Raw genomic sequence first — 25,670 nt, forward strand, 5'->3', positions numbered from 1 at the left:
AGGGAAGCAAGGAAAACCACTGTGGAAAACAGTATGGAGATTCCTCAAAATACTAGGAATAGACTTACCCTATGACCCAGGAATCCCGCTTCTGGGAATATATCCAGAAGGAACCCTACTTCAAAATGACAGCTGCACCCCAAAATCATAGCAGCACTATTTACAATAACCAAGACATGGAACCAGCCTAGATGTCCATCAACAGATGACTAAATAAAGAGATGGTATATTTATACAATGGAATACTATTCAGCCATAAAAACGACAACATAATGCCATTTGCAGCAACATGGATCATTCTAAGTGAAGTAAGTCAGAAAGAGAAAGAAAAATACCATATGAGATCGCTTATACGAGGAATCTAAAAAAGAAAGAAAGAAAGAAAGAAAGAAAACAAAATATAAATACAAAACAGAAACAGACTCATAGACATAAAATACAAACTGGTGGTTGCCAAGGGGGGGGGTGGGAAGGGACAGACTGGGATTTTAAAATGCAGAATAGATAAACAAGATTATACTGTATAGCACAGGGAAATATATACAAGATCTTGTGGTAGCTCACAGAGAAAAAAAAAAGTGACAATGAATATATATGGGTTCATGTATGACTGAAAAATTGTGCTGTACACTAGAATTTGACACAACATTGTAAAATAACTATTACTCAATAAAAAATGTAAAAAAAAACTAAAAACTCAGTAGAAAAGAAATAAAAAAAAAAAAAGATAAACAGATGCCACCCCTGATACAGATTATTTCCAATAAATAAATTCTCAATATGAAGGCCATAATCTTAATCAGAGAGAAGATGTTGTGGTTAAAGTCAAAGTCATTCTAGATTCAAATTCACAGCCTGCAACTACTATTAATTCAGAAACTGATAATCAAGTGAAAATACCCTCCAGGCCCATTCTGCACTCCTGCTGTTTGTTTTTATGGCCATTTATAGTTTCTTGGATTATAAAATGGGTATATATTATCTTTCTGAAATTATCTTTGCTAGTTATATTCCTCCCTGACACAAATAATTTCATAAATGAGATACTCTTAGGCTTGATACAGAACAGTATGTTTTGCTTAGTCTTTGAATTTAACTGCTAGAATTCCTACATTTTAGCAGCTTTGGAAAGACAAGTTATAAAATTTCAAAATCAGAGGTTAGAAGGTTTTGTTCTGTGAAAGGAAAGCCTTACATTCTTGTAACTAAAACCAGGAGTGCATCTAATCAAGTGCATAGCTCCAGTCCCTCAGCCCATTCTTAACCATCTTATACACCACTGCTAGAATGTTCATCCTCAAATACCACTTGACACCCCCTACCCCCAACACAAACTTTTAGCTGGGAAATTCAGAATAGAGATTTTCCCAGATGCCCCTGCAGCTGGGTATGCCATGTGCTTAAATTCTGGCTAATGAAATGAGCCGAAGTGTCAGGAGAACCTTCCAGAAGCCTTCCCTTCAGAGTGGAGTGCCCCTTTTTCCTTGCTCTTCATCCCCTCCTTCATCTTGCTGCTAGAATGGGAATGCTGCCTTTGAACATAGAGGTGAGGGCCAGACCCTGGGGATGGGTGGGAAGTGAGCTGGAAGGGTAGCCCCCTGAGGGCCTGACGGAACACAGCTAACACACCAGACCTGGATCGCAGAGCCCATTTCTTCATGACATATGAATAAACTTCTAATCTGTTCAAGTACAGTTATTTGGGGGTTCTCCTGAGATGAACTCTAATTACTACATGAATCATTTTGTCAAAAAAAAATACCAGGTGGTAGGCACAGTTCTAAAGTCCTGAACACATAAAAGACGTGGATAAACATAGCTCCGAGTGTCAAGAAACTTAAAACCAAATTAGGACAATGCTTTCCACAGACATTACAATTAAGGGACCATCTTAACTGTCGACTGAACTGAGTAGATGTCTAGAAAAGTAGAAGCTTTTTTAAAAAAGTAGTCTAGGCTGCTTTAGTCGAGTTGGAATTGGAATAAGCAGAGTAGATAAGGAGGAATAAGCTCAAGGAAATTCGAGCAGGAATGAAGGCTTACTGGTGACACATGCACGGCTCGGGGTGAGTGAGGAGAGAAGTGTGAATACAGCCAAACAGCAGAGGCTGTGTGATGGCTCATTTTACATGTCAGCTCAACTCGGGTCCAGGGATGCCCAGGTGAGACATTATCTCCGGGTGTGTCTAGGAGGACGCTTCTGGAAGAGATTAGCATTCGAATCAGTGGACTCAGCAGAGTAGATGGGTGGGCACCATCCAATCCATCCAGGGCGGGAACAGAACAAAAGGTGGAGGAAGGAGGAATTCACCTGTTTCTCTGTTTCACTACTTGAGCTGGGACATCTCATCTCTTCTCCTGCCCTCAGACTGGGATTTATGTCACTGGCTCCTCTGGTTCTCAGGCCTTCAGACTCAGACACCTACTCCACCGGCTTTCCTGGGTCTCCAGCTTGCAGATGACAGACTGGGGGTACTTCTCAGCCTCCATAATCCTGAGAGCCAACTTCTTACAATGAATCTTTTCATATATATGAAGTGCGTGTGAGTGTCTCCTATTGGTTCTGTTTCTCTGGAGAACCCTAATAAAGGCTGGATGGTTAGAGTGGCCCAAATTATGTAGGGCCTTGAGAGCTAGGGTGAAGTGGAAGATAACAAGGCCCACTATGGGTCCCCAAAGAGCAGACTGACATGACAAAACGCTGGGTAAGCCTGTCATCGTTAGAACAGAGAGGCTCAAAGTCCAGATACACTGAACAGCACACTGGCGTGGGGGATCTGACAGTGCGCAGTACAGCGTGGCCCCTCCAAACCCCTCTCTTCCCCTCTACCTGTCCACAGGCTCCAGCCTTATTTTTAGACTTTTTTTCAACTTTTTATTTCTTTTAGGACTTTAAAAAAATTTTTTTATTATTTTGGGGGGAGGTAATTAGGTGATTTTTTGCTTTTTTGTTTTAGTGGAGGTACTGGGGATTGAACCCAGGACCTTGTGCATGCTAGGCACGCACTCTACCACTGAGCTATACCCTCCCCCGCAAAGGTTCCAGCCTTAATAAGCCACTCTCAGCTTCCTGAAAGTCTGGCCATCCTCTACCTCATGTGTGAACACAGCATCAAAAGCATAAAAGTCAGGAGATCTTAACTCAAAAGGGGAGGCTGAAGGTTTAAATCACAGAAGTTCAGAGTTTAAAAACACCTTCAGAGACCCAACAGCCTTAAATTCATAGGTGGAGAAACTTGGGCCCCGAGATGCTAAGCCCAATGTCACACTGCCAGTTCATGGAGGAGCAGGACCAGAACACCGGGCTTTGAGGTATAGTTCAATCTCCCCGCCCTTTTTTCTGTTTCAAACATGCAAGCGGCCATTTTCACGTTTCTGTACAAAGTGACTTTAGATAAGATGCCTTAAAGTTTCTTCATACATCTCCCTTTTGGGACTTTGTGTGGAAATCTCTGTCACTTCTAGACCCCAAGAAATGTTGTCATTTGCCCTGCGTTCCTGGGCCTTACCAGCTAAGGAAGATCCAGAGGACACCCATGTTTCTATCTCAGGACTCTGTCTGTCTACAAGGCTGTCCCTATAAAATAACCCAGAAGGGTATATAGAACTACACTGCAGTATGAGGCCACGTCAGGTCAAAGTCATCCCCTCCAAGGGCTTGCTTAACTGAGTAAAAACAAATAACATGATATGATAACAATAGAAAAACTCCTTGTAATTAAACGTAATATAATGTGGACCCAAAGTCCACCAGTTCTGGAGTTTTAAATAGGATCTTTCAATCCAAACACTTACCACTGCCAAAAAGGTAGCACAAACACTGTCCACAGACAATGACTAGGCAAAAACTTTATTTAAAGAGAGTATCTTCAGTAGTTAAGCCAAAAATGAAAGCCATTGCTTGGAGCATGAACAGTTTACGTAAGATTTAGAAAAAAATAACAAGATAGTCGAATGTGAACTAGATAGCCGAATGTTTCCTATCACTTGTAGATGCTGTTTTTCTGAGAAGGCCAAGGGTGATGGCTTTGAAGCTGGTTGGGTTCCTCAGACCTCTTCCTGCCCTGCCTCTAGGTGGATTCAGTGAAGGAGCTGGTACCAGTGTCTGCCCTGCCCTGGGGTTTTCTGTGCACCTTCTCACTGAACCCTTAAAGCTCAGGGGCCAGAGGCTCACAGGCACCATCTGAACCACTTCTCCCTGTTCACTCTGAAGATGATGGATGAAATGTAAAATCAGGCCATCTGTGCACTCCTCCAGCTGGCTCATGAGACCCACCCACCCACCCACACATCTGCCCAGTGCTAAGGCAAGCTCTGTGTTACCAAGATGCGTAAGTCATGGCCCCTGCCCCCAGAGTGTCACAGTCCAGTGACATGCAGACAAGTAGGAGCTAAGCATAGTAAGCACCGGGGGCAGATTCATGGCACGACAGAGGGAGGGATGAGCATCCTGGGAGCCGGAGGTGACAAGGGGCCAGGGAGGGGTCCCTAAGGAGGGGATGACTAGACTCCTGTGTGAAAGGTTCAGTGGCTGCTCAACAAGCGAAAAGGGGTGAGGGGATGTTCTATGCAAAGAAAATGCACAACAAAAAGGTCCAGAGACAGAAACACAATGGCACCCTGGCAGTACTGCGGCACTGTGAATAACCAGGTTTCATGGAAATAAAAATGCAGTGTCTGATAGTTTTTCTCATTTGTTTTTGTTATTGAATTGGGGAAGGCAATTAGAAAGGAGAATTAAGCACATGCCACCTTCCAATTACTTTATAAATAACCTTTTCCCACATCACTTGTCAAAATGTTAAATTAGAACCCTCAGTAGTCACGTATTTGGCTACAAGCCCCTTCACCTTTGTAATGGTTTGTTCTCCAGTTGTCAGGGCTTCTACATCCAGATGGTACTGTGTTAAGGAAAAACCTCAGGTTTGGAAGCAGAGGCACCTGAATTCAAGGTCAGCTTTGCCACATCTTAGCAGAGTGACCCAAGAAGGTCCCAGATCTTCCTGAGCTTCCATTTCCCCATCTTAAATACCTCTGCCATCTTGAACTGCAGAGAAGACTAAATGATATAATTAGTAGAATGGCATGTAATAGGCGTTCAAGTAATATCAGTTTAGTTCCCCTTCTTCACCACCCCCATTCAATATTGCCAGAAAGAACCTTGCACAGAACCTCACACAGCACCTAGACCTGTAAACTGCTGAGGCCAAGTCCAGCACCAAACCCCCAGCCCCAGGTGATCCCTTCTTTCCTGCCCTTCATCTTCAAGAGGTTTCTGTGGATTAAATCAACTGGCTTGATGTTACGAAGCCACAGAACCAAATGGCAAGAGGTAACAGAAACAACATATCGTGAGGGCAGAGAGCATTTTCCTTGTGAAATAATTCTTAAAGGTCATTAGGGTGCGAGTGGATAAGTGATGCAGCTGTAAGCTCGCAGCGCTCTTGCAGAGTGCTGTTATAATTTTCTGTCCTTGAAAAAAAGAAAAGCAAAATTCTGCTTGGTTACTTTCAGAACTGAGACAGTGAATGTGTGGCCTAAAATATACCATGAACAATCAAAGGCAATTTTGCATTTAGTCAGTTTTCGCTGACCAGTATTTCTAACTCTACCATTACTAAACTTGCCTCATTAGGTAAAATAAAACGAGTAACCTGAAGACATAATTACTCTTCTGATCTCTGGAGGGAATAGAAGTGCCCAATTCTGAGGTAATGACCTGGGGGTAGAGGAAAGGGGCAGGAGCAGGCCTGCCTCGGAGGGACGAGAGCAGGGACACTGAGGCCAAGAAAGGAGCTGGAATACACACCGCTTACCTTGCGACCCAGCCTAACCCAATGCTCCTCGTAAGAACGAGCAAAGCCCCAAAATCGAGGGCCAGTGGCAGACGGGTTATGGTCTAAGAGGGGCTACTCCTCTCTCTACTCTCCAGGGTGCATCCTGAGTTAGAATGGCCATGAGAGGACAGGACAAACTAGAGGGGAAAGGACAGTAGGATTGAGGGTGGAACCAGTCTTGTCTTTTCTTTTTTCTCCCTCAATACCAAATTATAAAGTATATTTTCCCTTTTCTGTCTAGCGTTAAAAATTTTAAAAAGGGCTGAAACAGGCAACTGGAGGCAAGAGAGAAATAAAACAAGCTGTCAGGAAATTATTCAAGCTGGCGCCACAGCCATTCTGCATTGATTTTCTAACTTTACACTACAAACTTTTACTTATTCATTCAACAAATAACTAACTGTTGAGCCTTTTCTATGAGCCAGCACTGATCTAGTTGCTGGGACATACTTGAGAATAAAGCAGAAGAAAATTCCTGCACTCACAGAGCACACATTCTAGAGGAGGGGGACAGATGAGCAATAAAAATGATAAGCAGGTTATATGGTATGTTAGAAGGTGATACGTGCTAGGAGAAAAAGAAAAACCAGGGCAGGGTGGTGGGGTCAGGAGAGTGGGGGGACAGGAGAGGCCTCATTGCGAAGGTGAAGGAGTGAACATGCCAGTATCTGGGGGATTACCTTCAGCACAAAGGGCTTGTGCTGGGAGGATTCCTGGCATGTTCGTAGAAGAGCAAGGGCATCAGCATGCCTGAAGCAGGACGTGCCAGAAGGCAGTAGGGATGCGGTATCAGCTGGAGCTAGGCGCCAAGTGACGCAGGGCCTTGTAGCCATCTTACACACTTGGCTTTAGCCATGAAAGAGAGGGAACCAATGAAGGTTTTGATTCTTTATACTGAAAATAGGTCCAGAGAGGTGCCATGTGCCCATCACTCAGATTCCCCCAATGGACGCTACACACCTTCCGTAACTAGTGCATCATCAGAACCAGCAAATATCTTGGCACAACACGGTTCACTCAGAGAGATGACTTTGCACACCTGTGTGTGTGTTTGCTATCTTTGTGTCCTGGTCTGTGGCACTTTCCCACGTGTCAATTCACATAACGCAGGACCGTTCTGTCATCGCAAAGGAGCTCCCCCTGCTGCCCCTTTGCAATCACCCTCCCTTTTCCTCTCTCCCCGGTCACCACTCATCTGTTCTTGGCCGCTGTAATCTTGTCATTCTAAGAATGTCACAGAAATGGAATCACATTGTGTGCAATCCTTTGAAACTCTTTTTTCATCTTGGGTAATACGTTTGACACCCATTCAGGTCACTTTGTTCCATTTTCACTGCTGAGTCACATTCCACTCTGTCCACATACTAGTCTAACCACTGGCCCACTGAATAACAGGGGAGTTGTTTCCAGCTTGGGGCCATATTACAAATAAAGCTGCTAGCCCAACAGCCATTCTCCATCAGCTGTCTGATACTTAACACTTACACACGTTTAATTATTCATTCAATCAATATTGAGTCTTCTCTCTGTACCAGCATTGCTGGAATTTGCATAGTCTTTCATGTGGACATAAGCTCTCATTTCTGTAGTACAAATGCCAAGGAGTGCTGCTGCTGGGTCATGTAGTAAGTGTATGGTTAGCTTTTTTTAATGGACAGGTTGATTTCCAGAGTGTCTGTACCATTCTGCATTCTCACCAGCAACACATGACCGATTCAGTATCACCACATCCTCACCAGCATTTGGGGTACCCGTACTTTTTTTTAATCGTAGTCATTCTAACAGGTGTGTTGCAGTACCTCACTGTGGTTTTAATTTGCATTTCCCTAGTGGCTAATGATGTTGGATATCTTCTCATGCGCTTACTTGCATCTATATATCTTCTTGGAGGAAACTGCTGTTCAAATCTTTTTCCCTTTTTCTGTTTGGATTAGTTCCTTATTGTTGAAGTTAGAGATTTTTTTTACATATTCTAGATAGAAGTCCTTTGTCAGATATAAGATTAGAGAAAGCTCTCTCCCAGTCAGTGGCTCTGTCATTTCATTTCCTTAACAGGGTCTTTTAAAGAATGAAAGTTTTTAGTTTTCATGAAGTCCAATTTATCTGTTTTTTCTTATGTGGATCACGTTTTCACTAACTTGTTTGAAAGACAGAAAGGCCCCAAGTGACTCGGTATGGAGGGCGAGGGGACAGGGCTGCCAGCTGAGGTGGGAGAGGGAAAAAGAGGCCAGATCACGCAGAGTTTATTAAACCAGGATGGAGAGATGGCCTCTTATTCTAAGTGTAATGGGAAGCCATGGAAAGGAACTAAGCAGAGAAATGACAGTCTGTTTCTACAAAATGAAGTTTTTATGCTCTTCTAGAACTTATATTTAATGATAACAATATACATTACCTAAGCCGAAAACTCAAAGGAACAACCAATGTGATTGAATCAGTGAAATTCTGAAGACTGTGAGGACAGATGCTCTGAAGAGAAAGACTCTCTAACAACTCCTGCAATAAGAAAGGAAGGTGAACACGAAACAGCAGCGTGAAGGGAGGAGGAAGAGGCCTTTTCCAAGGACCCCCCGTCCCCCCAGAAGCCACTGTAAGTGGGATGGGGTCACTGGCAGCCAAGGGAACACCCTAGGAAACACAGTACCACCCACAACTCAGAGGTCAGGACTGCATCAGCGAGGGGGTGGGAAGTGGGGGGCAGAGGATCAGCTGAACCCATGGAGGGATTTTATCAGAGCAGTAACCTCATCAGATTTCCACTCAGAACAAGTCCTTCCAGCCCAGTTATTCAACAGGCCTTTCGAAAACAACATGTAACCCCTTCACACATGCCCAACAATCTCATCGTTGACCAAAACAACGCGGATTCTTAAAGAGCATCCAGATGCCATCTGTGTTAGGAACAAGGGGCATCCTTGAAGACTCCTCCAGAATGCTCTCAGCGTATGAACTTCCCCAGGGGCAAGTGCAATAGCTATTTCCTTCACCTTCCAGGACGTGACACAGTAAAATGACAGCAGATGGAAAGAAAGGCACATTTCTGCCCTTTGACCTTCCAAAGGTTTTCCTCTTATTCGTTCACGATTTCCCTTTGCTTTCTCCCTGGTTCCTGCAGAGAACTCCGGATACAGAGGGGGAGGGGGAGGTTCTCAAAGCAAATAACAGCAGTCGTGTACCGACTGGATGCCTGTTTTCTTTTGAAGCTGTACTAGCTGGCTTGGGGCCCGTGCCCTAGTCACAGAGTTAGCAGAAGCACTGGGGCTGGGGGTCCTGGCCCCGCATTCAGTCTTAGCTCGGGTCCTCGCCGGCTGTGGGACTTGAGCAAGCTACTGAACCTCCCAAGTGACTTTTTTCTTACCTTTAAAAAGGTGAATACCACTATCACCACCCACCTAAAAGGACTGTTTCCAGAATTAAAAGTAAAAATGCAAAGGAGGGTTTTACACACAAAGAGCATTTAGCATTCTATCAAGTACATACTGAACGTCAACCAGCGTTCAGTGAGTGTCCACTGCTATCACTTGAAGTCTTAGCCCACCAGAGACTTCCACCAGGGGAGGGAGTGTTAATGACATTTATTTAACACTTCCTGAAGATGACGGAAAAAGGGGAAAGTAGGCTGGATATACTTTGTGTCCTGACCAGTTTCTGACACACCTGTGCGAAGCTCAGTGAACAGCAGGCCCTCAAAGAAACAGGGAGAAACGGACACTCCCAAGGTCTTCACCGCAGAAGGGCCACGGGCTGCACTCCCAGCACAGCAGGCACACGTGACCCCCGCCCAAGCCTGGAGGCGGTTAATGTCGCCCACCTCCTTCTGCCTGTCCACTCTGCCGCAGTATCCCCACGCCACATCAGTGTCAGTTCAGTGTCACCGTGGGGCATGACGAACTCATGGGCTTGACTAGAGACGCAGTTCTGTGGGTGTAAGAATGTGACTTCCTGCCGTTGTTCACGAGACAACAGCTCTCCCCAGCCTGAGGTCCCTTCCCAACAGGCGACACAGGCCACATTCTACTCTCCCAGGGTGAACTGAGTCACACGTCTTCAGCCTGCTCTCCTGGTCCCCACACTTAGTGGACTTAGTGAAAGACACAGCAGCCAGTTAAGGAGCACATGTAAGCGGATGTTCCTAAGAAAACCAAAGTCAAAACTTTACGGCTTTGAGTCACTGCTGCTAAAACCCTCAACTATGCTGTTGCTACCTCAGGCCACTCTTCTGAATGCTTTGAAATGGACTAGGACTGACAACTAAGGCTAGTTTTAGGTAAACAAGGTATTACTTGCTGCAGCTGAATTTTTAGAAGAATTTATATGCTGAATGGGCTGAAAAAGAAATTCCCATACATTTCTCCTACTGACAAAAAAACACAACCAAATAATCCAGGAGAGGAGGCGGTAATCAACCAATCTCTCAGTTACTAAAGGGAACTAAGAACTCACTAAAGAGAACTTGCACCTGAGGAAGACCAGCTTTGCCTGGGGTGTGAGCCCGTGTCACTGTAGTCACTTAGAACAGCCACCGTGGGCACCTTGGGACACGCATCTACGTGTAAAAAGTATACAAGCTTTCACCCAACAATCCCACTTGTAAAGATCTACCTAAGGAGATAGTCACAGGTGGGAAATTAACAACAAAGTGTGCAGAAGAGAGGAGTGGTTACGTACATTATGACACATGTGTATAATAAGGAGGCAGACGGGAAAAATATGATTTACTGAATGGGATGTTTCCCTCAGCATATAGAGGCAGGGGGCAGATTACAAAACAGCATGTAGAATATGCTACTGTTTATATAAAACAATCAGTGTACAATGGTGAATGAATACAGAGCTGTCTGGAGAATGTTTATCAAAACACTCACAGCCGTCACCTCTGGGTAGTGGAATCCCAGGCGGCTTTGATTTTCTTCCTTGCACTTTTCCACATTATTCAGTTCCTTACAATAATCATGTGTTCTTTCCCCCCAAAACAATAAAGTTGTGTTTTTTAAAAGCTCCAGAGAAGAGATGATAATATCTCATTACGCATAGCATATAATCCTGAAAAATTATACTTCAAGTGAATATTTGTATTTTAAACCATTTTTGTTTACTGGCTAACATTATAATTTCTGAGATGTGCTCCTACTAAAATATTGGACCTATACTACATAACAAAAATTATAACCATTTATAAGAAAACTTTAATCAAAACAGTAACATACTTTTCCAAGTTTTCACATATGCTATTCTTGCAGTGTTTACAAACCTGAAATAGATGCAGAATACTCCCCAATGAAGAATGAAGAAAACAATTTAGAGAATTTACCTGCCTTGCCTCAGGTCATCTCAATAACAGCTTTAGGACTAGATCTAGTTTCATTACTCCCAGGCAATATTTCTATGGTTTTGGAGGGCTTTTAAAAAAGAATGATAGATATCTGCATTAAGTAGAAATGAGTGTGACTTATTCCTTGATTTAGCCAAACTGGCCTGAATAATCTGTTCTCTCTTCCTTAGCCAGAATTTCTATTCACCTTAAAGATAAATAAAAGGCGAAAGTCAACAATGTACAGTGGTTAATTTTTTTTTTAACTGTTTCAAAACAAAGTAGCCTCACAATCACTCTTGGACTCTTGGAACCTCTTCTGAAAAGTAGCAAAAAGTTACCACACACATAAAAGTGACAATGTATAAATGAGGCCCTGCCCACAGGCTCCCATTCCCCATGTGGCCTAGTGAGAATGGCCCTGACACCTATTTACCCAAGATACCTGAACCACCTTTACCACCAAGGGTCCCTTTATATTTTCCTCCTATGGATTTCACATTTTCTGAGTTTTCTTCACCAAACTACGTATGTTAAATAATAGTAACTTACCCCTTTTATACTCATCAAAAACATATTTGCAACTGCAGCTTTTTACTAGCATAAAACTCAGAATATTTTCAAACTTCCTTGAAAAAAGCAAAGGCATTTAGGATCTCAACGCTAAATATGCCCGCCATATCAAGAGTAAAGATATAGTGTCCTCCGTGTTTTCACAACTAAGTACAATGAATCCCTGGATCCCCAGAGCACTGAGGTCCCCCAGGCTTGGAACCACTGGTCTCTGCAAAGTAGGCAGCCATGTTCAAGGAAAACAACAACAAAAAATTAGCCCCTACAACAAAACCCGCTATAAAGAACACTGCATAAGATTCCAAAAGCAAAAGTGAGTCAGGAGCCAACAGCTTTGTAAGGCAGAATGCTATTAAAGAATATCTAAGATGCAGGTACAGAGTATCAGAATCCCAGGATCACCAGAAAATATTCTATAGAAACAAGTTACCATTTTGATCGTGTAAAGGAGGAGGGCAACTTGACACAAAGGCATTATGCTTTATAATATTTTTCTTCACAAACTAAATGTTAATGAATTGAACTGAAAGAAAGTTAATATTGCTGCCATCAATTATGTGATACTTTCTTCTATATACTCCACAGCACTTGTAAAAACTGAATAAATGCTACTGGCCAAATCACAGAATGGGAAAAGCAAACGATTCTTTCCTGGCCCTAAATGCCTACATTTTCATTCAAAATTCTATAATCATTAATTTTCCTAATAATATAAGCAGAAATGACAAGACTCAACTTCACAAATATAAATTCAAAAACTAGAAGTCACAATTGAATAAATACCTACTTCAAAGTAAGGAGGCAACAAGCTCATAATCTCAAAGGCCTGTACGAGCTAGTATCTAAACACCTGCTGCTATTTAAGTTGCCAGCAGTAAGGAGCCAGTCCTTCTTCTCAGGTGTCTAGGCTCCTCTAGAAAACAAAACAGCTCTAAAAGGCTATTACATCAGGGGACAGAGCTTACTGAACAACTTAGAAACTTCACCTATGTTCTTGACCAGAAGAATATAATTTTTATAATATTCTCCTGTTTCAACATCACCTGCCAGTTTACATCTTTACCTAAAATCTCATATCAGCACTCAGTTACATACGATGGTACAGAAAGCAAGCCACAACCAACCCTAACCTATACTGGTATAGCAGTTTGCATTTGCCAGTGCCTGTGTGTTATACGTTTAACCAGTATTATTTTGCTTAATTTTTATCTTAATCCCTCAAAGTTAGCACTATTATCACCCTCCCATTTTATGTTAAATAAAGCATATGAGTGTAGGCACAGACCGAGACCCCCTTCCATCCATCACAGTATATACTTTCCCAACACGAATACAGACATGCATATAAATCTATGATGTATGAGATCTGGCCCATAATGACTGAGCATTCACTTTAGAGGTAGGAAAGCAAAAAACAAAACAACAACAACAACGAAACCCAAGAAACTCCTTTTATGTTTGGGTAAGTTAGGGAAAGTGGAATATTCCTTAGCTACCATGCAAAGGATACACAAATTTCCAGGGCTTTTAAATGACAGAAGAAAGAGGGTAGGGCAGGTGGGGAGAGACAGATCTTCTGAGCTCCTTTCTCTGTTTCAAAAGAAGGTATGAGAGAAACAGCACTGGCCTAATAAAGTAATGGAACAGGAGGCATCCAGGAAGAAGAAAAACATTCTGGCAGAGCATGCTGCAGATCTCTGAATGGGATGGGTGTTTAAAATGCATGAAGCAGCTGGCAGGGAAGCCCAGGAAGGCTGGGCTGGCAGCAGGAAGCCAAAGGCTAGGACACTGCATTAAACAGAAATGGTCTCAGAAAGAGAAAACAAAAGAGCAAAAACACAAATGGAAAATATGTCCCCCCAAAAATAGAACTGGATGTTCTGGGAAAGTTGGCACCCCGATGGCCAGCCAGAACAGGCTGGCGGGCCTCCTCCTCACTGTGTACCTCCATCATTTTGATGGGTTCAATTTCACAGTGTCAGCCACTGTCCTCTTCTACCTTAATCCAGACCCGCCCTAGGAGCCGGTCCATCACCACTGATTTTAGGCCCTACTTACGTGGGCCGATGCCTGACGCCTCACACAGCCACTCCAGGTCTACCTTCCACTGCTGAACTAGACTACAGCCAGTACAGCACAGCTTTCTGGGTTATAATTCCTGTCCATATCATTGTTTTCTGTGTTATTCCTGCTTCCTCAAATGGAAGCTTCTGAGAACAGAAATGGTATCTCTTCCTCTCGGGTTCCACAGTCCCCACTGTAAGAACTCAGCAGGTACTGGATCGACTGATCAAAGCGTAGAGCGTGAATATCAGAGAGCAGTGGTGTCACGGGGTAGCTATTCTAGGGAGCATTTTACTAAGTACCAACTGAGAAAAGTAAAGTACATAGGAACCGCTGTAAAACTTTTTATTTATTTCACTATAGAGTTGTTTTCAGTTACCTCACTACAAGTATTAGTTATCAAGTTTTAGGGATAAATGCATTTCATCACATTTTACTTGAGAGGCATTCTCCCCAAGCTACTTTCAAAGAGAGAGTATTGAAAACTAAGAAATAAAGGAATTTGTTGTTCGCCAATTCACCCACTAAACAGCTGGCTTGCATCTCTTTCAGTTTCGCTTAGAAAACTGCAGGTCCCTTTTCTGCCTCATAAGAATGAAATGTTAAAAATCTTTTCTTCCTTATCTCCTCCTGAGAAATATAGCCATAAAAGTTATTCAAGATATATCTTAAGGCAGTGATTATTGACTAGGAGTGATTTTTTTTTGGGTCCCCGAGGGGACATTTCACAATAGGGGGACATTTTTGGTTGTCACAACTGGGGAAGTGGATGATACTGACATCTGGTGGGGGGAGGCCAAGGAGGTTCCCTGTACAACACAGTGAACAGGACAGAACCCACAGAAATAGAAAAAAATGACAAATACTTCATAATATAAAATATCCTATCAATCTTTTGTAAGTGCTTTTTTTTTTTATAGACACAAAGAAAGCACACACCAGGTCTTAAAATCCCACAATTACATATACCACAGGAAGGGTGAAAAGTCCCAAGTAGACATTTGGGGTCAATTAGACCTGATGTTACCACACAGGATTATTGGTTGAAGAAACTCTAATAGCAAATGAGCTCTGTAGCTCAGCAAAAGGGACAGGACAGAGCAGATCTGATCCCCTACCACAAACCACTCTTAACTAGTTTGGGACACTGTTTTAGCTACTGGCACATCACCAAATGACAATTTAATAGTAAAATATCTTACTAAAAAACATCATCTTCAACCTTAAAAACTTTTCTTAATATTCTCTGCAAAGCAAATGTTCTTCGATATACACTGTGATCCAGCTCAGACCTGGCCTCTATCTTCATTTTCCTCACAAACTATGTAAAGATTTTTCATCACTAAACATTCCATTTATTGTCTGGGGGGATGAAGGAGAGTGTCACACTGAGATTTATGATTCATACTCCCCCACAACAATAAAACACACCCAGCGGTAGCAAAGAGAATAGCCCCTTAGAATTTACTGCAAAAAAATTTTTAATCCAATGCAAAGTATCTTACCAAAAGAAAGCTCCTCTAAGTTAAGCAAAGTTATTTTACAATTTCCAAGGTTACTTAAGGATCAAGCCCCAATGGCAGTCTTTATGTCTCTGTCTGTCCCTCTCCCTTCCTTCTTAATCAAAGCCACACACAACAGCCACACTCATTCGCAGGAAACCAGCACTGTACCTCACTGAAATCATCACTGGGTAAGTTAACAATTATGGGGCGCCTTCTAGGTGAACGGTGGGCATGTGGAGGCCCAGAAGAGCGGGTGCGGACCACTCCTGGACCTCTGAGCTCAGGGTCCCCTGACTATCGGGGTGGGTGGGCTCCAACCGGCTCCAGGAATAACAAATGGGACAATCATTGTCCTAAGCAAACTCAACGATAAAAGGGATTTTCAAAGTCCTTCGTAGCTGCGCCCCTCCGGAAGGCAGCTCCAAAGGCGATGTTGTTTCCCACTAAGTGCTAAGTGGGACTTCCCTACACGCCCGCGCAGGGTCTCGGGGGGACATTTCCTGCCCTACAAGGGCGCGCCGCGGGCTGCTAAAACGGCTCACCCAGCCGGGGCGCTGGCCTATGCATCTCCGGTCGCCCCCTAGGTGTGCACACACAGGGGTGCAGCCTCTGGGGGCACACAGACGCGGAGCGCGCTCTTAGGTGTGCACACGCGGGTACTCAGACTCAGGTGTTCAGATTTAGGGGGCGCTCCCAGGTGTGCACACACAAGTGTGCAGACTGGGGCGCACATGCAGGTATGCAGACAGGGGAAGTGTCGCCAGTTGAGCACACAGAGCCTCGCAGGTCAATCCCGCCACTCAGAGAACGAAAAGTCTCGGCAGGAAATCCCCAAACCTCGGGCGGCATCCTGCCTCACCAACTCACCTCCTCCAAAAATTTAGTCAAATCATACACCTTGTGGTGCAGGATCAGCCAGATGCTCTTGCTGTCGTTGTGCTTCTGGATCTCTTCCAGGGTATAGTACTTCACGGGTTTGTCTGGCTGCTCGGCCATTTCGGAAAGCGGCGAGCCTCAAGCCCTGGAGACAGCAGTGGAGCCGGGTAGAGGTGAGCGAGCTTCTCAGCGAACTCCGCCCGGGACATTCCCCGCCACCGGGGCCCTGAGCCTGGCCAGGGGGGCCGACACGATGGAGAGGGTGGGGCCGAAGCATGACCTCCGATGATTGGTTAGAACTCACGTCACTCACGGGACCCGCCCTCGACAGACACCCTCCACCAACTCCAGCGCGCCCCGCCCAGCGCGCGGGTGTTGATTGGCTGCAGAAGGTATTCTTCACAATCACGGCGGTCAGAGCGCGCGGAGGGCGGGGCTCCCGTTGCGTTTGCGCAGAAGGCGGTGGCGGGGGGGAGGAGTCCGGTGAGCGCGGACCCGACTGGCCAGGCCCCGGGGGCCGGAGGGGCCGGGTCGCGAGGGTCCGAGGGGGCCGGCGCAGAGTCCACTCTGTGCAGGGCCGCGGCCGCACATCAAAATCTCCGCGATTTCCCAATCAGGTCAGATCAGCCCAACCTGGACGTTAATGTGTAACAAAGTCGTTCCATTGCGAGTGTTAGGGCGACCTGTTAGCGTGACAGGACACGTAAACGAGCCTCCTGGACGTTAAAATACTCAGAGTCCTCACTTGGCCTCGGCAAACAAGTGTGCTGCTCAGAGCAGTGCTCTCTAACTGCCTGACCCATCCCCCTCCCGCCCAGAACGACCCCGTTGTCACCGGAGAAACAAATCTAGGCAAATTATTTGTTCTATGAAAGCAAAAAACGTCCCCAAGTACTTAGGACATCTTTCGCTCTGAAGTACTTTGCTGTTGACTCCTGACTAAGCAAGTACTTGTATTGTCTCCTTTGTCTTTTATCACTAAGGTAAATCCTAAATGGCTGATAGCTCTTGGAATAGCCTGGAACAGCACCTCTCCAGCTGGGCGCCAATGGGAAGATTTACAAATGTTAGAGAGAAAAAAAAAACAAGGCGGGGGGAAGGGAGCTATTCCAGCATATTAAAGTCATCTGATATTTTTAAGGCCTTTTTCAGCAATGGTAGTTAATTCCAAAATGAACTCCACAACAGGTTACACCTGTAGGTCATCCTCCCAGAAACTAGGCACTGTTCTTCACACTAGATGCTGCTGAATTAGTTTTCTATCCCCCTGCTCACCTCCTCCATAGGAATGCAAGCCCATGGAGAAGAGGACATTTCCCAAACTTTCCAAACAGTCTTTAGTCTTTTCATATGATGGAATACATTGATTTTCAAATACTGCACCAGCCTTGCAGCTCTAGAATAAACCCTACTTGCTTATGATTTTTAATTCTTTTTACATATTGCTGAATTACATTTTGTTAAGAGATTTTGTATCTGTAAGAGATGCTGGTATGTATTTTTCTTTTTATGCATTTTATTTGTCTGGTTTGGATATCAGAGTAATATTGGCTTCACAGAATTAGTTGTGAAGTATTCCCTTTTCCTTTTTTTTTTTTTTTGGAAGAAAATGTGTAGAATTGCTGTTATTCTTTAAAAGTTTGGTAAAATTCTCCAGCAAAATCATATGGACTGGCAGATTTATTTTTCAGGAATTTTTAAACTATGAATTTAATTTCCATAACAGTTATAGGACTATTCAAATCTGTTTCATACTGGGTGAGTTGTGGTAGTTTGTATTTTTCTGGGAATTGGTCCATTTCATCTAAACTGTCAAATCTGTATGTGTAGAGTTGTTCACGGTAGTTCCTTATTATCCTTTTGACATCTGCAAGGCTTGTTCTGATATATTCTGATTAATCCTGATATATTCTGTTTAATCCTGATAGTAGTAACTTGTGACTCCTCTCTTTTTATTGTTGTTGTCAGCATTGCTAAAGGTTTGTCAGTTTTATTGATCTTTTCAAAGTGCCAGCTTTTTTGTCTTTTCTCTATTATTTAAATGTCCTTCGTTTCTGCTCTATATTGAGTCCTTCTGCTTGCTTTGGGTTTAGTTGGTTTTTTTCCTAGTTTCTTGATGTAGGAATTTAGATTACTGAATTGAGAATTTTCCTCTTTTCAAATATATGCATTTAGGTTATAACTTTCCTAAACACTTTAGAAGTAGTAAACCAGATTATGTATACTATTTCCTTAACAGTTCTCAGGACTGCTGAATCTCCCCATGATTCTGACAGAGCAATGAGTCTCTTGAGTGCATGGCTACCTCTATAATCCTATGTCAAGACTGTTTCAGATTTCAGTCCCAATTCCAAATAACTAAAAACAAATATTGGTGCTACTAACCTGGATCCTATCCCTGGTTTAGTAACTTATCAGAATATGACTATGACCCAATTATTTATCTCTTGTAAGCCACTGCTTATAAAATGCTTAGCACAAGGTCTGGCACATAAAAAGCAATCAACAGATTTCAGCTAGTGCTATTATCATCATTATTATTCAACAAGACTTCCTTATTTTAATTTCTCTGCCTCTTTCTAGCTTCATCCTTTGTCATTTCGCCCGCAACCTTACAGCCTAGCAGCAATGAGCTGTTTTTAGATCTCCAACATAGCATTCTTTCCTCACTCCCATACCCTTGTTCAAGCCCTGTCCTCTGTCAGAGGACTCTCCTTACCTCCTTTCTCCTGGCCAAGGACTCGGGACCCTTTATGACTCAGCTTAGGAGTCAACTGCGGAGGAGGCATGTGCTGACCACACCGTTCCCCTCCCACTGGTGCCCTCTCTGCTCCTTTATTCACCAGTCATCGCTTTCACACACTCACTGTATCATTTGTCTGTGTGTCTGTCTTTCTCACTGAACCAAGAGTTCCTCAAAGGCAGGAATGCTTAGTCACATCTTTTTCTCCAGAGCCTAGCATAGTGCCTGCTACTCAGCACATGCTCAGTAAATGTTTTTGAATGAAAAAAGATATAAATGTGATATAGAAGATGGCATGTAAGTACTTGGGAAAAATCGTAATTACACTGTAACTATACTGAGAAGTGTGGATTAATTTATCTGTCACTAGCAAGAGTATTAGCCAAGTTTTTAACTTTTCCCGGGACGTCTACTGAAACTAGAGGTAATCATCAATTAGATCCATTTCACCTGCGACCTGCCTTGACTGACTAAGCTTGCTTTGTTTTTACAAAAACTTGCATATCCTCTGAGTGTCACACAGCCTAAACAATAAGATGTTTGCCCAAGTTGTTTATTAGGAACTTGGAGTCATCTGTGTCCAGTTCAAGCTCCAGCCGGTTAAGACGGTTAAGATAGTGCAAGTGTCTATGAGGTGACGTTTTGACGTCAGAAGGCCAAAAACTCCACCCTCAGAACATTGCCCCCATTTTCTCCGTGTCCCATGAAGAAGCCTGTAGCTTAGTCGTACAACAATGATTACCTCACCTTTTTCTTGTCTCCAATTACCTTTCCTCAAGCTCTCCACACTCCTCAACTTTACCCCACAAGTATCCTGAGCCTCTCGCCTTTGCGGAAGTGGATTTGAGGTTTGTTCTCCAGTCTCCTCACTTGATGGCCTCATGAATGAACTCTTTCTCTGATGCAAACCTCGGGGCCTCATCATTTGGATTGCTGCAAATCAGGCAAAACTTGGTTCAGTAACACTACTAAAAGTAAAACTGTTTCATTTCTTTCCCAGTCAAGGAAACAGGGTGGAAAGAGGCTAAATGCAGCAGAAGTAGCAGCATGAAAATAGTTTAAAATGAACAAGTGTATGGCTCAAGCACCAGTCCAAGGTGCTCATTGCATCCACATAAGTGTACAAGTAACTTGAGTGATGGAGAGGCAGTGGAGTTCTCCAGAGCTGGGAAGCCGGGAGTCCCGTGTCAGAAACACAGCTATGTACCTGAATGAAAACACCACCTAGGACCTCTAAGCCTGATGCTAGAGGAAATCAACGTTAGCCTCCAGGTGTGCTACTTCATCCCCACCCCCACCCCATCCTTCTTTTGCTGATTCCCTCACTGATTACTGATACCACTCCCCACCACCTACCACCACCCTACTCTCCTTAATGTTCTGGCCTAAGGGTGGAAAAAGAGTCCCTTTGCTTTATTACATAGGGCCAGAATATTCACATGAACTTTGCTAAAGGGTAGCAAAAAAATAATTTTCCACTACCTGAGAGCCTGATATAGTTTATTCACCTTTAATAAATGAAGCAGTGATGCCAATTCAAAATATCTGTCTGATTCTCAAATCTCAAGTGATTGTGGGTGCACACCCAATGAGGACCCTTTTTAGGGACCCATCCTTCCAAGTCCCAGTCTCTCTCTGTATGTTTGAGAGCAGCTGATTATACTCTACCCATAAATACAATCTTAGACATCCAAACTCTCACATCCAGGCCAAGATGCATGCTGAACCCAGCCTTAGCCCCCACTTAGGGCTTGTCATCTTAGTTCTAGTTTCCTGTCTAAAGATCTGACTCTTCCTCCAGGTAATTTTTCTGAGAAGTGACCTTCATTTTCATGTAGCACTTGCCTACCCACAAAATATGGCCTAATCTTTGCATGTCCTGGCGATTTAAACACGATGTAACACAATGCAACAATCTTAATCGTCACAAAAGAGATACATATAGTCAATTTAACACAATGCAACAATCTTAATCTTCATAAAAGAGATACATATAGTCAAACTAGTGGGTGGAATCTTTAAGAGAATTCTTTCCCATTTTGAATGCTGTGAGTGAGAAAAAGGGAAACTTAAGTAATCATATACCCGGTAAACTGAATAAGCCTGCCCACAAGCTTGTCATCAAAACGTATCCTGTGAGGAAAATTTTTCCCTGGATGAGAATTCTTGCTGGCCCTACAACATTATGTAGTTTTTTGTTACTTAAAAATTATGATATAATGTTTTATACATAGAAATGGATGTGCATATAAATTCTGAAGCATAATGACATACAAGAATACCAGTGAATGTTTCACAACTCAGGGACTATGGGCTTCTTCCATATCCCATCCTTCTGCCTCCCCAAAACCATTATTATCCTGAATTGTGTTTATCACATCCTTGCCTATTAAAAAAATAGTTTTGCATATATGGCTATATCAACAAACAATTTATTCAGCTTTTCTTGGAGAATTATTGAGCTTTATAAAAGTGGGATTATACTGTATTAGTCTTCTGGGACTTTATTCCCCAAAGTTATGTTTTAAAAATTCATCCATATTGGATAGAAGGAAATACAAAATAAATGAACAAGAATGCTCTTAGCAGCATTCTTCATAATAATTTCAAACTAGAAGCAATCTAATTGTCTATCAACTTTAGCAAGGTTAAGTATATACATACAATGTAATGCTATTCAGCAATGAAAATGAATACTGCTACCCTCAGCAATATGGGTTGATCTCATGAACATAACATTTACAAAAGAAGCTAGACACAGAGTTCATGTTGTATGCTATCAGTAATGTAAGTTTTCAAAACAAGCAAAATTAATTAATGGTGTTAGCAGTTGGGATGTGGTTACCTTGGAGAAAGTGGGTAAGTGGCTGGGAGAGGGCATGAGGATGGTTTCCTAGACACAGGTAATGTTCTGTTTTTAAATCTGGGTGGCAGATGTACAAGGATGGTCACCTTCAAAAAACCATCAAAGTGTCTACTTAAATGTTCACATTTTAATTTTAAAAGGTTTATCCATGTAGTTGCATATTACTGTAATTTATTACTTTCTTCTTTGCTGTAGAACATCCAATTATGTAAATATAATTCAATTTATTTATCTGTTTCCCTGTCACTGAACATTTGAGGTTTCATTTGCTTTTTGCAGTTACTTATTTTATTTAACAAACAGTGCTGCTACATATTTATTGGTGCACATATGCAAGTCTCCGTAGGGAAAATGTATATATGGAATTTCTTAGTCTAAAGGGATGTGAATATTCAACTTCAGAAGATTACATCACATTTTCAAATTTACATTCCTACATTCCAACTATGTATGAGAGATCATATTCTGCTCCTGACTAACCCTTGGTATTTTGCCAATACCATGGTACCCTGTTGTGGTCTTATTTAGATTTGATAATTAATTTGGTTGAGTATCTTTTCATAGGCTTATGAGCCATCCTTTTTCTTCTTTCTGCAAAATACCTGTTCGTGACTTTAGTGCTTTTTCTGTGAATAACTGTTTTACTCCAATTGATATGTGAGAGTTCTTTATATAATCTAGAAACTAATCATTTGTGCATTATTTTTGTGAAAACATCTTCTCTCAATTTGTGGCCTGTATCTCACTTTATTTTACTTTTTAAAAACAAGTTTTCTTTTCATTTTTTTTTTTAGCTTTTCATTATAGAAAAGTTCAAACAAATACACCACAAAAATGGAGAAGACAGTAAAACACATAAAAGAAAGCACAGATAATAATAGGAACCTTCATTCATTTTCAACAGTTATCAAAACATGGCCAGTTGTTTCCTCTTTATCACTACCTTTATCTCCCATAGGATCATGCTAAAGCAAATCCCAGATATATCATTTCATCCATAAATATTTCAATATGTCTATCAGATAAGCATCTTATAAACATTATCTTTAGATGTTATATTGTCATCTAGAAAATAAATAATTCCTTAGTACAATTAAATACACAGTCAGCATGCAAATTTCTGTTTCATACATAGTTTTTATAATTTATTTAAATCAAGATCCAAATAAAAGCCATACATTTCACACTTTCTGTGAAGAGAACTGGACTATATAGTACTTGGATGTTTGGTGATGTGGGCATAATTAAAAACTTCAAATATCTTTAATTCTGCTTTGTTAAAATTATTGTTGAAGTCATAGGCCATAAGTTCAATGGCAGAAATATTAAAAACATGAAGTGTTGACATGCGTGCTTTTCAAAATGAAGAACACTTAGCTTTACCTTTGTTTAAATAGAAAAGAAAGACTAATGAGTATCTAGTTATTATAAAATTTAAGTTGAATCTGTATTTTTTACCTTGTCTTCACAGTTTTTTTCCCTATGTGTATATACAAAGTAGGATAAAGAGCTTTTCTGTAATCTTCAAAGGTTTGTTTTAATAATTCTAATGACTGCTGACAAAAAAACCTTCAGACTTAATGTTAAGCTTAGGAACTATAATTTGTTAGAAAGTTTGTTTTAGAAGATTGTATTTTGTTCACTTAATGTTTTAAACTGTTACAGGAGGCTCATTTTACTTATTAACTTGTAATAATCACTTACAATGATCTCACAGTTGTGGTTATAAGTAACTAAACAATATGTAAGTATTAAACATTCTGTTACTGAGTTAGGAGGATATTAAAAAAATTCCTCTTTGCCAAAGTTTATTTTTCAAATAAAGTAAAAAAATAATTCTAATATATCAAACATTAAACCCAACACAAAATCTCATTCTTTCACAATGTAACTTCTTGAACCTGGTAAGATGTGAGGTTGAAAAGTGGCAAACCTTCTCTTAATAAAAATCTCCTGACATTTTACCTATGAGGTTTCTCCTCATCTCCGTGAGTTTATATTGGAGTCTCCCGGGATTAGTGTAAGGACTTTTTTCTACTTTTTCACTCTCTTCCAGATCTGATCTGGTCTCGGGATTTTACCCGAGATAATATATACCATATATTACACACAGATCTTTCCCCAGAACTCCACTTCTCAGTGTCCAAAACAACTCCTCCTGATTTTCAGCCCCAAATTTTCTCCCCCCAGTCTTCCCTTCTCAGTTAATGGCAACCCCATCCTCCCAAGCCTTAGCACAAAAACCTTGGGAGTTATGCCTGACTCCTCTCTCAGACCCCACCTCAATCCAAATCCAAAGCCAATTAGAACTTCGAAGGATCCTCAAAATGCAGTCCCATCTCATCACTTCCACTGCGGACACCCTGATCCAAGACGCATCACCTCTCTCTGGGATCACGGTCATCGCCTCCCAGCGGCTTTCCTTCCTGTCCCTCTGTTCCCTTCAGTCCATTCTCAGCACGGCGCCTGGACGCACCTCCTACAACGTGCTCGGCTTATCGGGCCTAACACTGTCTGTCCCGCCTCAGTCTCTGGCCTCCTGTCGCTACTTCTCTTTCCAGCTCCATCGTGGCCAGCGGCTCACCCTCCTGCCTCGGGCCTTTGTACTCGGCATTCCCTCCTTTGCAGCGTTGTTCCCCGCTATCTGCGTGGCCGCCCACTCCCACCTCCTTCCTGGCCCACATGTCACTTCTCCATGAGACCTCCAGACCTCCTTAAGGCCTCTCCTAATACCCCGTGTCCTCCCTGCCCCGCTTTATGCTTCCCCAGGGCACCTATCACAATCTACCAGACCAATATTGTGCTCATTTACCTTATTGTCTACCCCCCGACCCCCAACTAAAAGGTAAGCTCCACAAGCGCAGGGAATGTTGTTTGCTCCGTGTTCAACCACTAACTCCTAGAAAAGCTCCCAGCACACAGCAGGCGCTTCATACATACCTATGAAATGAAGAGGTGCCTGTAAGGCAGGTGCACCGGGCTGGGGCTCCACGCCACGCTGCAGGGCACGCCGGTCAGAGAGTCCACTGCCGGGCTCCAGCGGACGCGAAGGGCCGACCTGCGCGTCTGGGGCCCGGCAGCCCGCCAGTGCGCTCCGCGCGGGGCCTAGGCACCTGCGGCTCCGGAGCGGCTCTACGGCGGCAGACGCAGCTTGCTTCTCTCAGAAAGACAGCAAGGGCCTCGAGCCAGGCCGAGCCGGGCCACACCGGCGCCAACGCCAGCTCTTCTCTCAGGAAACGGCTGGAGCCGGCTGGTTGGCATCGGCCTTCAAAAGCTTTGGCGGGAAAAACTGAGGCACGCGGGGCATGCTGGGATCGTGCGCGGCGTTCTCCGGGGATTGGGGAGGAACTCAGAGCTGCCGGGATCGCGAGGAGCGCGGGGCATGCTGGGTGCACTCAGAGCGGCTGGGGTCGCGGTGCATTCTGGGAGCAGCTCCACAGAGCCGCCAAGAGGGCGCTGAGGAAAGCCAGCCGACTGGCCGCGAGACTGCGGTCCCGCTGAGGTGGGTCGGGCCTGACCCGGGAGACAACTGCTTGAGGGAGCCAGAGGGAGCGGGCCGGCGCGGGAGGCTGCTGCAGGCTCGGCCGCCCACCCCACCGCTTCCTCACAGTGAGGGAGGAGGTTCGTGCGTCTGCCTCAGGAGGCGACGGCTTTGAAGGCATCGCTTTTACAGTTTTAAAACCATTTAACGACTAATGCTCCCACCGTTAGGAGCGACCCGGGCAGGGAAGGGGCGGGCAGGACCCCCGCTCCAGGGCCCTGATCGCCCCGGGCGGGCGGGCGAGTCTGTGGAGGGCGTGAATGGCGAGCAGGATAGCCTGTGCGCCTTGAAGAGCGCTGGTCCTGGCTTTTGAAAAGAAAAAAAGGAAAGGATCAAAGATTCATTCTTTCACGA

At 43.3% G+C, this 25,670-nt stretch overlaps 2 protein-coding genes across 4 annotated transcripts in view; one reads left to right on the plus strand and one right to left on the minus strand.

Annotated features, from left to right (window-relative positions):
• CYB5A (cytochrome b5 type A) overlaps positions 1-16,413 on the minus strand; it is a 34,470-nt gene extending 18,057 nt beyond the window's left edge. Inside the window, exon 1 of the mRNA XM_010971823.3 lies at positions 16,158-16,413. Within this exon, the coding sequence (XP_010970125.1) occupies positions 16,158-16,286 (129 nt within the window). The 5' untranslated portion in view covers positions 16,287-16,413. The remainder of the gene's footprint in view (positions 1-16,157) is intronic.
• An 18-nt stretch (positions 16,414-16,431) lies between these two features.
• The window catches only part of C30H18orf63 (chromosome 30 C18orf63 homolog), a 52,722-nt gene continuing 43,483 nt past the window's right edge, over positions 16,432-25,670 (plus strand). For 2 of the 3 annotated variants that reach the window (XR_012503363.1, XM_074355449.1), the window contains exon 1: positions 16,546-25,277. The gene's annotated coding sequence lies outside the window, so the exon portion shown is untranslated. Of the gene's footprint in view, positions 25,278-25,670 lie in introns of all 3 variants that reach the window. The other variant, XM_074355448.1, reaches the window with a different exon arrangement.

The sequence above is a fragment of the Camelus bactrianus genome, chromosome 30, assembly GCF_048773025.1.
Source record: "Camelus bactrianus isolate YW-2024 breed Bactrian camel chromosome 30, ASM4877302v1, whole genome shotgun sequence".
Classification (NCBI taxonomy): domain Eukaryota; kingdom Metazoa; phylum Chordata; class Mammalia; order Artiodactyla; family Camelidae; genus Camelus; species Camelus bactrianus.